Raw genomic sequence first — 10632 nt, 5'->3', positions numbered from 1 at the left:
AGACACAGCTCTAACACCATTTTCAACAAAATTACCTTTATTCGCTGTAAGTTACAAACTTCTAAAGTGATAATACCCTCCACCCCTCCTCGCCCCACCCCTCCCCCTGCCTTTATTTCCCAGTGCCTCTAACCTTCCAGTGTCCCCCTTAGCACCAGCTGATCAGCCCTGGGTGAGCAGGAGCTGGTTTTCTTTTCTTTTTTCTTCTTTTTCTTTTTTTGCTCTGGGGCTGCAGGCTAGAGGCAGAGTGAAATCTCTGCCTGCTTTGAGGGGACATCACATTGGTGGCTCAGTGCCGCTTCTTCCTCTTCCTCTTCCGGGTGCCTAGTGACTCATACTTCCTCTTCTGAGCCTGCAAGGGGTGAGCAAGCTCCAGGTCTGAGAATGGCCCTTCAAACATCGCATGACCAGGCCCTGAGTTAGATCTCTTAGCCATAGGAGTCAAGCCTCCAATGAGAGCTCGCTTCTTTGACTTGGCAATTGGAGATGCATCAGGACTGAGGCCCCTTATCTTTGGAGATGAGGGTTTGGGGATACTATCAAAGTCAGAGAGACCCGCATAGGGGCACAAATGGCCGGCCAGTTTCCACGGCACCAGCCTGTACTGGGAACACAGGAGGAAGGCCAGGCTGGGGAGCTCCTCCTTGTCCTCAGCGGCTCTGCCCAGTGACTCATAGGGCTCCTCAGTAGCAGAAATTCCTCTGAGGCTCACTGCACATCTGGACCCCAGGTTTGGGGGATGGGCTTCTCTGCCACAGGGAATAACAGTGGATCCGATGTCTACCACTGAGGGTAAACACTGACTACTTGGGAGGACGGTAGGCCTAGGCCCCCACATTTCCGCATTGGTGGCTCCAGGACACTGATGGTCTGAGGAAGCCATCTGTGAGGAACATTTCTGTGCACTGGCCCCTCTGTGGGGACTATGGTCATCTCTCTTTGCACCTTGGCAGTCAGTCAGTACAGAAGCGTTGGCAAGTATCTGAGGGGCACTGGGGTTCAGAGGTGCCCTCTTACAGCCTTTCTTCTTCAAAGCCAGGTGCTTCTCCAGCAGCTGCAGGAGGAAATGGGCACGTAAGACTCAGCCCAGGCTGGAAGGATGAGAGGGGTGAAGCATTTGGGTGGAGGTAGCCAACTGTCTGAGTGTCAGAGACTGAGGTTCTGCTGGATGGCATGCTTGCTTCCTTGCAGCTGTATACTGTAGACACCCCCCCCCCCATGTCCATACCTGTGTCCCCTTCTGGATGAAGCCCCAGGTAGGACGCCTTGACTTCCTGTAGGTCAGGGTGAGTCAAGGTCACATGGTTCTTATGAGCAGGGTCCTCTCTTTTCCTGTCCACCTGGTGTCCCTCAGCACCCCACTCTATTGGGGTCCTCCCTTCCCCGTCCAGTTTGCCTGGTGTCTCTCTCTATCCTGTCTGCCTGGTATCTGCTTGCCTCTTGCCTACCTATTGCTCCTTCCCTGTTGTCCCTAGTGTTCACCCTTCCCTGTCTACCTGCTTAACAGTAAGTTCTTCCTCATATTCCAGCTCCTTCATTAGAGCCAGTATGTCCATCTCTGGTTTGGAAGATAGGATTTCTGCCACAAATTGGGGGTTTATTATGGCCTCCACCTATAAACAGAAGGAAAAGGACTTGAGTGCCAGGGAGCAGGGGGTCTTCAAGCCAAAGGGACCTCTATCTTGTCCTATGTTGCTGCCAAGTCATGATGACAACCAACATTTACACACACACACACACACACACACACACACACACACACACACACACACACGAGAGAGAGAGAGAGAGAGAGAGAGACAGAGACAGAGACAGAGACAGAGACAGACAGACAGACAGACAGACATGAACACATGAGAGAGAGAGAGGCAGAGACACAGAGAGTGACACACACACAGACAGACACACACAGAGACAGACAGAGATAGAGACAGACAGAGAGCTCTGAAGGTAGGGAAGCAGGCTTGGTTACAAGGACCAGGATGCCAGACTCAGAATCTGGCCCACATCAGGGCCCCAGATGCAGCTCACTTGCTCAACAAAGTGTTTCTGGGAGCACAGCTCGTCAATGTAGTCCAGGAGCCCTGCGTCTGAGTACAAGTCATCTTCTTCCTGCTCTGGCCCAATGCTCTCCTCTTCCTCCTCCTTGGGCTCTCCTGTGAATGACTGTGGAAGCCTCTCCAGCCAGTCCATGATATTCATGTATTCCTGCACAGCTTCAGGTGGAATTTCCATGGGAGGCTCAGTCTTTTGTAACTGCTGGTGTCTGAGTACTGGGAGGGGGGCAGGGTCAGTCTTAGGGACAGTCTTCATGGAGCGGCACACTAGGAGATAGAAGAGCATGATGATACATGGATGGGGTTCAGCTCCAGCCATGCCATGCAGAGCATAGTTCAGGGGAACTGCAGTGGCCTAGGGTAAGCCAACACAGTTTTCTCTAAACATCTGTGAGAGAGAACATTGCAAAGGGTGATATGCCTTGGACAGTCATATGGGAGAACATTTGGAGTCCCCAAAGTTTCAGGTTCTCTCCAAACTCAGTGCCCAGGTCTTGATCACATGGTGTTTGAGTCCTTAAGGAGCAATGATCATGACCAGTTCAATGATTCTCCAGTTCAAGACTAAGAGCTGCAAGGGACTCAAGGCTACATAGCAAATGCTCCGCCCTGAAGGAAGAAGCCCACATGTAGGGCAAAAGTCTATTTTGACTGATTTGACTTCTGCATAGAGACCAAAAGGTATGTGAGCCCTACCTGGTTCCTCAACCACCTCAGGAGCTGGGGGCCTTGGAGGATCTTGCCTTGTTGTGTTTGTAAGAACTTGGCACTGGACACCTCTCATCATCTCCAGCCTTGAATTCTCCATCTCCAGCCTTGAATTCTCCATCTCTTCTGCACTCTCGAATTCTGTGAACCTAGGGATGAGGGAGGCCAGGGCCCAGCACAGGAGATTACTAAAGGTGATCATGTGTACAGGGTCTTGGGTGGTCTGGTACACTCCCATGAAGTTGCTGATGTTGGAACATAACCACAGCTCTGGGGCACACTATATCCCTTGATATTTGCCAGGAATCCAATCAGTTTGAGGTGGCCCAAGTAGGGCTTTCATGTGACTCCTCCTTAAGGCCTATTTTGACCTTGCCTAGAGCCACATAGAAGAGCCGACTGGTAAGATGGCCATGGATGTGACTGATGGAGCACACCAGGGATCTTGGACCAGATCCAGAGATGCTGAAGCTGAGATTGGGAGAGCTGGAACGACCTGGGAGACAAGGGCTCAGGAGATGTCAAGAGGAAGTAGAAAGGAAGCTGAGAGCCGTGGCTGCTTCCCTCTGAGAGCTTTTGTTGGCTTGTGTGCACAACAGCATCACATGGAGCAAAGGCAGAGAGACCAGACATGTCCTCAGAGTGTGTAAGAGGCTTCTCTCCTCATGCTTCCGTTCATATCCACTCTAGGTACATAAGGATACAACTGAGGCCACTCTCTTGAGATGCAGTGGGTTCTACTGTCGAAAAGCAGGGGCTCCATGCCAGGTAGTTGGCCTAAGACTTGTGGAGCATGTTTGCTTTGCACAACCCCCAGTGTTGGAGGAGACCCCATGGGGCTGGGATGGGCCACTTCTCCCACTCTGACCCTGCTAGACTCATGACTAATGAGGTCAGAGCTTCTGGGACCATAGGACAGATAGCCCAGCACTCCAGGAAGTGAAAACAGCATCCTAGACACCAAGATTGCCACCAGGGGCCCAAGTGTTAGGTAATCCTCTCAGCAGAGTGTGGGTAACAACTCACTAGACCTAGCTCCAACTGAGCAGTACCCACAACACATACCCTCCTTAAAACTCCTGCCTCAATAGACCCATCCATGTTTAACAGCTCCCCACACACCCTACTTCAAGACTCCCTTGACTCACTTTTCCGCCATCTCAAAGAAGATCATCCGGTCATAATTGCTTGTGCACTGCCATTCCTGCAGACCTCTCCACAGGCCCTCCTCCACATTCATGGTGGGCTTCCTCCGGGCCAGGGACCGAAGCACTGGACTGTAATTCATTAGAACCACTCAATTCCAGACCCAGCAGACCCAACCCAAGATGCATCTGTATCCTGTGCCAGTGTAAAGTCAGCCTCTAGGAGGAATGCCTAACCATGCAGCAAACATCAATACAAAGATCTATGTCTGTTTCCCTGGCTGCCACGTGAATTCTCCTCCTACCACTCTGTGTGGAAGAATGAGTGAGGTTTAGGCTCCCAACATGGAAGTGTGGGTGACAAAGTCAAAGTGAAAGTCACTGGAAATGGGACCTAGTGTGGTAACCAGGCTTAGGTCATGATGTGAGGCTCCCAGGATGGGGTAGTTCTCTTCTTGGAAGGAAGACGAGACCCCCCAAATTTTCTTTAAGTCCCATGAGACAGCCAAGGACACTTCATCAAAACTGACCCTTCAAAGTCCTGTTGGAGTCTCCAGTGTCCAGAACTGTGAAAATACAGTGTCTGTGGTTTGAGTCTTCTTAGTCTACCTGGTCAGGAGGCTGAGCTGACTGACAAAATGCACAGAATGATCTGGAACCCGGGGTTAATGACTGGGGCAACAGTGCAAAGAGACCAAAGCTTTCCCCAGTGCAGGTCTGGAGCCTGCTGGCCTAAGGGACATTCCCCAGAACAATGGGGTGGGGACAAATGTGCAGGTCTTTCTGGAGTCTGGCCCTCTTCCCCATCCCCAACACCAAACACTAATGTCAATGCTAGAAGGTAAAACGTTAAGGAGAAGAAACACCAAATGGAGTGAAAGGCCTAAATCCAAATCCTAGCTCCCGGGACTCCAGAACCCCTAGTGTGACATTGCTGTTCCTCAGCGTGTGACCCTCTGGAGTGGCCCCATCACCTTCAGCTCCTTCCTTGTCTACCTCACACTCATCATGTTGAAGCCCCAGACGGACCTTCCAGGCACGGGTGACACTCACATGAGGAAGCAGGAGAAAGCTGGCACGTCAGGAGTCTGGGACAGGTGCCGCTGGACCAGAGTCGTGATGTGCTGCCAGCGCCGGAAGTTCCCGTAGACGCTGTCTGGTTTGGACAAGTAGTTTTCTGGGGAGTTGCTTTGGACACTGGCTGGACCACTCTCCCCATATGCTCCTTTTGTGGGTGGTGCTGAGTTCACTGGGGACCTGACAGGAATCAGCGGGATGACTGGCTGTGTGGTCGGGGGATGAGGGCCCAGGACCCACGTTCCTTCTTGAGGCTGGACGGCTGAAGCAATCCGAGCATTTATGAAGGTGTTTGCGGCAGGTGTTGTCATGATGAGTGAAGCAGGGTGCCCCATACCACCACCCTGGGTCCCGGGGACATTACAGTTGAGGGGCACCTGAGTGAGGACAATGTTGGCATTGTGCACAGGCTGGACAGGCCTGCCTGGTGTCCCAACCTGTACAATGTTCAGAGGTACAGCTGTCCCCAGGGCAGTGCTTCCATTTTCTGCCACCAAAGACATCCCAGGCAAGGCAGACAGCACTAGAGGATTCCTGGGAGAGATGCCTGAAGTCATGAGGGGTGCTGGAGGCTCCCAGAATAACTGGGGTGCTGGTTGGGGGGCAGGTGGGAGAACAGGCAGGGCAGCAAATGTAGGTATGGATGCACCGGGGTTCACAGCCATGTTCTGTCCCAATGAAGAAGCTGTGAAGATAAAGGAGAGAGTGGATGGAAGAGGGAAAGGGCACAGGAAGGTGACTCTGTGGTCCTGGTGGTGGAAATTGGGAGGGGGCCATGGGGAAGAGGAGACTGTACTGTTTGCAGATTTCCCTGAGGGAATTCCGTGCTGGGTTCATCTGGCTGAGCACTGTTCCGGCAGGGATCTTCCTCTCCATCCACCAGGATTCCCTGATCCCTGTCTGTGCAGAGGAGCCCTCAGCTTTCCCACCCCTGAGAAGCTCTTTCTGGAATCCCTACCAGAAAACTCATCAGTGTTCTAGCTCTCTTTCCAGAGATGGATCACTTCGACTTGGTCTGGACCACCATCCCAGTGATTATGCTCATAGGAGGCAAGGCACCATCAATGAGGGCCAGTTTCTAGAAGGGCCTCTGTGAAGATGGCAGATTTCAGATATTGACCTCATCCCCTTCTGAGTGTTCCTCCCACACTCAAACCTCCCTCCCTTTCTAGTCCAGCACAACAAACCAAAACACCTCTATGCAATCCTCCAAGTCAGCACCCCGGAATCCTGGAGGTGACCCTGTAGCATGCTCCTGCTCCCTCTCCGAATGCCTCCCACAGGAAACAGCAATGGGATAGATTCTGGCATCCCCACACTGCCCTAGTGCCATGGTCACTGGTCCCCACCATGGTTGGGAGCTGTTCCCACAGCACTAATGTGTGTAAGACAGCCATGCAGTTCCCTGACACCCTGTCCTTGCAAGCCTGGTAGTGGCTGTGGAAGGCTGTGAAGGGCCAGGGAATGGTGAGTGGAGGGACTGTCTAGAGGTTTCTGGGGATTACCACAGCTACTGGCATTGTCACAATTAGCCATGAAATGAAAACCACATGTGGTCCTTTTCTTGCGAGCTCCCACCAATATAAGGGAATGATTAGGTGCCAAGTGAGACATAATTCCCTGGAGCTCATTGCTGTTCAAGCAGGAACTCATGAGGGCCCCCTCAAAGAGAGCCAAGTCCAAAAACCCAGAACAACCATTCTAGCTCTGCTTAACAGTAACACAGAACCTGTTCCAAGACACACGCTTCTCTCTAAAGCCCCTGGAAAAGGACCCAGCCACCTCAGAACCCACCCAAACCAACAGCACTCCACGTCAGGGAAGAGAGGCTTCCCATTACAGCTACATGATGGGCTAAGGGAAGTAAGGCACAGATAGTCCCAAGACAATACCTCTAAACTCATATTTTAAAAAGTAGGTCTAAAAATTAAGAACAGGCACCCATTCCTTTGTTAGTTGATATTTCCTAACTGCTCTGCTTCAGAAGAATCAAAAACATCAACTACCTGGGGAAGGAGAAGCCTTCCCTCAGTCGTAAGGCGTGAGGGACTCTGGGCTGCCAGTTGATGAAATAACCTCCATCCTCGCAGAGAAGACCCCGCTGAGCTGTTTCCTGCCTAGTCTGCACTGTCTTCCCAAGATCTAAGGTGGTCCAGTTAAATTCCTGGGATCCATAATTTCATAGCACAAGTTCCAGCAGCCTAGAGAAATGACCCAGAGCTCAGCTGTTGCCCATGAGCCTTTCCTGGGCCACCACAATGAACCATCCCACCACACCTATGACCTATGCTCAGGAGACCTGCCTGCCACACAGGAGGAGCCAGTCTGGGGCCTCTCATTGTATCTCCTGATCCAGTGTGTTTCCTTGTGGCAACTCAGGTCCACCATGGACTCTGTTCACCCTGCCGTAAGCTTTGTCCGTCTCCGAGGTGAGATGTCCTTGCCGAAGTCCAGAGCTGTCTCCTATCCCTTCCCTTGGTCCAGTCAGTTATTGATAGCATCAGATTTAAATTGCCCGTGGCAGGGAGTCAGGTCCCATACCCTGATACTCCAGGCTTACCTTCTGAAGCTATCCCTACAGGCTTGGACAGTAACCATGCCTGTCTGCTAGGATCCATGGTGAGAAAACTCAGATAAATCACACCGAGAGTCGCCAATATGTGACAGATGCTCAAGAGAGCCAGCCACAGCTGAGAAAAGTTTGAAAGTAAACAGCTCCAGAATGTGGCATTTAACATTCTGAAGCGGGGGAGGGGCAGGAGTAAAGCAGGGCTGGGGAACATTCCGTAAGGGCTGTGGCAGGTGCGTAAGAACCTCAAAGGATGCATCCTTGTCGGAGGTTCTTGCACATGCTTGGTGTTTGCCTCTAGGAAAATTTTAGATGGCTTCTTATAGACACAGCACACTGGGGTTGCTGGTGCCTCTTCCTTATTTCTTCAGTAGACCTTGTTTTATTCCCTTTGTCCTGCATTCTGCATCCCTCCTACAGAGGGCAGGCTCTTGAACATTTTTACATTGTTTACACTTATTCAACAAATTAGAACATATATGCAGACAAATATAGACGGTCTAAGTAACAGAGTCGGATGTATTTGAAAATATGATCTCAGGAGATCCATGGATCTTCTTGCCATGTGCATGCCATTCTTTACGAAGCAGTTCTTGTGTGTCCAACTGGGACACGCAGTGCTGGGATGTCTGCATCCTGTAGCATGATAGTCCATTCACCAACCCTTTTTGCTAGAGGTGCCAGCCCATCAAGGCTTCACTCAGGATATGTAGTCCACAGGACTCAAAACTGAAATCACTTCTCTGGATCAGTAGTACTGAGTCCTTTTATTTCAAACAGACATTTGATGATTAAAAATCTGTTCTCTACCACAAAAAATAATGTGTGGGCTTATTTGACAAATTGGCCCTCCTGAGCTTCTCAATGGAAACAAGGTTAAATGAGAGGGACAAGAAAAGAGAAAACATTCTTTTACTCCAAGACAAAGAGGCTTAACATTCTTAGGGCCCTGATTTTCTAGGCATAGAAACCCATTACCTGTGTACATTTTGAAAAAGCCAGGATTCCATTTACCATCGCCCAGTACTGATTTCTGTGTGTGCATGTGCCCATTTTATGCTCCAATATGATCCTGGATTCACTAGCTGTAGACTTCCATCTTGTTTTTTTATATGCTGGTGTTGTTAGAATCATGTTCTCTGGTTGCAGGAAAAGGCTATCTCTGACTTAACTGCCTTAGAAATTGTTAATGTTCGGATGCTAAAGCAAAAGGCATTCACAACAAACAATATTTGAATCTGTAGTCTGATCGTTGCACAGACTGGAGAGAGCATCACAATGCATGTTGGGTAAAAGATCCAAATGTTCTACACTGTGGTGAGTTGTTTGCATTTTGCATATTGAAGAGTTTTTGACGCCACTTGCAAAGACACCAGATGCAAGTTTTTAGTAGCATGAAATATTTGATAGTCCATTATAAAAAGAATTTGCAGTAGATGATTTTGCTCCATTATAGGATAGTGTCTATTCTGAGCATGAATAAGGTGGATCATGCTAGGTACAATGCTTGGATGTTTGGTAAATTAAATATGTATTTGACTTGTGATATTTTCTGATGATGATACAGCATCATAACTGAAGGAGCAGGTGCCTTTCTGTGTGAGGGGATAGTTGTAGCCCCTTAAAGAAAGCTTGTCTGATTCCTAATTTGATATGTGTGTCTCATTTTATCAGTGTCATAAGGTTGTGAGACAGTAGTCTCATTTTGCCTTGTGACAAGAAGAGTTGCTAGGAACTGCTTGAGGGGGGGTGTGGACTGAGACTCCAGAGAGCTGCCGCAGAAGCTGCTGGGTACAAGCCCCACTTCCCTGGCAGGAGTCAGTAGTGTTCCTGCTGTGGCAGAGGTTTGGGACAGGAAGGGAGGTTTAGAGGGACCCAGACTATCAAGTCTCAATTAAAGGTAGAATGACACCAATTTCACAGGAAACGTTTGCGAACTGACACTTACTGGCAGAAGCTCCCCCTGTGAAGTAGATTTTAACACACTGGATGTCATAGGAAGGATCCTAGAGGCAGGTAAGTCATGTCTCAGAGTGTTTCCTGGGTCTGATTTTTTTTTTTTTTTTTTTAATTTTGGCTAAAAGTGTTCCTTAATGGAGTTTCAGCAAGTATGGGAGAGAACATACTGTTCTTTGAAAGGTGCAAAGGAGACAAATGCCATCCAAATCGTTGGGTGCAGAAGGAGCCAGACTTCTTCAACAGTTTTCGGTGAGGATGCTAAGTGCATGAGTGGAAGGTCTGTAATCCGTGGTTTTAAGGAGGGATGAGCGCCCAGGTTCTGTGAGGAGGCGGGGCGCAGGGGCGTGGGGCGATGCTCCACACGCATTCTTTCCTCTCCCGCAAAGCTCCATGCTTCACCTGAGCGCTCCTGTTTGTGCATGCTATTGGAGTTCCAGCGCGAGCTGCTTGCCTCCGTGGGCTCCCTGCATCCGTCTGTCCGTTGTGCACCCGCTCAAACAGAAGCGTGGAAGAGGGCACGAGCACGCCAGCGCGAGCATGCAGGATGCTGGAGCGAGCCTGCCTCCTAACGTTCGGTGAATATGGCGGTGTCCAGAGTCCGTTACAGAGAAAAAGGTAACTGAAACTCAAGTCTAACTTCCTGAGCATGCAGTCACCACTGTCACTATCCTTGGCTTTAGTTTCTTGTATCTTGTAGGCACTGTGGCCTTGAAAGACTGAGTGCCCTCCCTAGGCCAGCCTGAAGCCTGGGAGTTTTTACACTGGCAAGTTTTTACATTGGCAAGTGCCCAGACCAGGGCTTCTTTCCATCATTCTGTAGGCTGTCTGGCTTTTGATGTGTGTGCTGGGGTGGATGGGCGGAGTTAATAAAGGAGGTGTGAACTTTGAAAGCGTGCCTCCCGTGTCCCCTATACTCTCAGGAAGCTTTCTAAGTGTTGGAAAGCCTTGTTTAGTTGAGCAAACAAATTTCTCATGTTGTTGAAAAATGGGTGAACTTTTGACATGCAAGCATAAATATCAGCAAGAAATACAGCCTTCATGTTGTAGCTCCATCAATTGTCATTGATGTTAGTGACTTTTCACAATTGAATAACTGGCCTTTTAAATTCAGCCTTGC

At 49.8% G+C, this 10632-nt stretch overlaps 1 protein-coding gene across 1 annotated transcript; it reads right to left on the bottom strand.

Moving 5' to 3' along the window:
• Positions 1 to 289: 289 nt before the first annotated feature.
• LOC128104318 (NUT family member 2-like) lies at positions 290 to 7605 on the bottom strand. The gene is made up of 7 exons (XM_052729195.1): positions 7548 to 7605; positions 4964 to 5672; positions 3914 to 4042; positions 2754 to 2914; positions 2032 to 2324; positions 1497 to 1613; positions 290 to 1054 (listed from the first exon to the last, which is right to left on the bottom strand). The coding sequence occupies exons 1-7, from the start codon at positions 7603 to 7605 to the stop codon at positions 290 to 292; spliced, it is 2232 nt and encodes a 743-aa protein (XP_052585155.1).
• Between the last annotated feature and the right edge of the window lie 3027 nt (positions 7606 to 10632).

This window comes from Peromyscus californicus, unplaced genomic scaffold (genome assembly GCF_007827085.1).
Source record: "Peromyscus californicus insignis strain IS unplaced genomic scaffold, ASM782708v3 Scaffold_8__1_contigs__length_139910024, whole genome shotgun sequence".
Lineage (NCBI taxonomy): Eukaryota > Metazoa > Chordata > Mammalia > Rodentia > Cricetidae > Peromyscus > Peromyscus californicus.
Note: the sequence above shows the minus strand (reverse complement) of the source record. Positions and strands in the feature narration are given on the sequence as shown.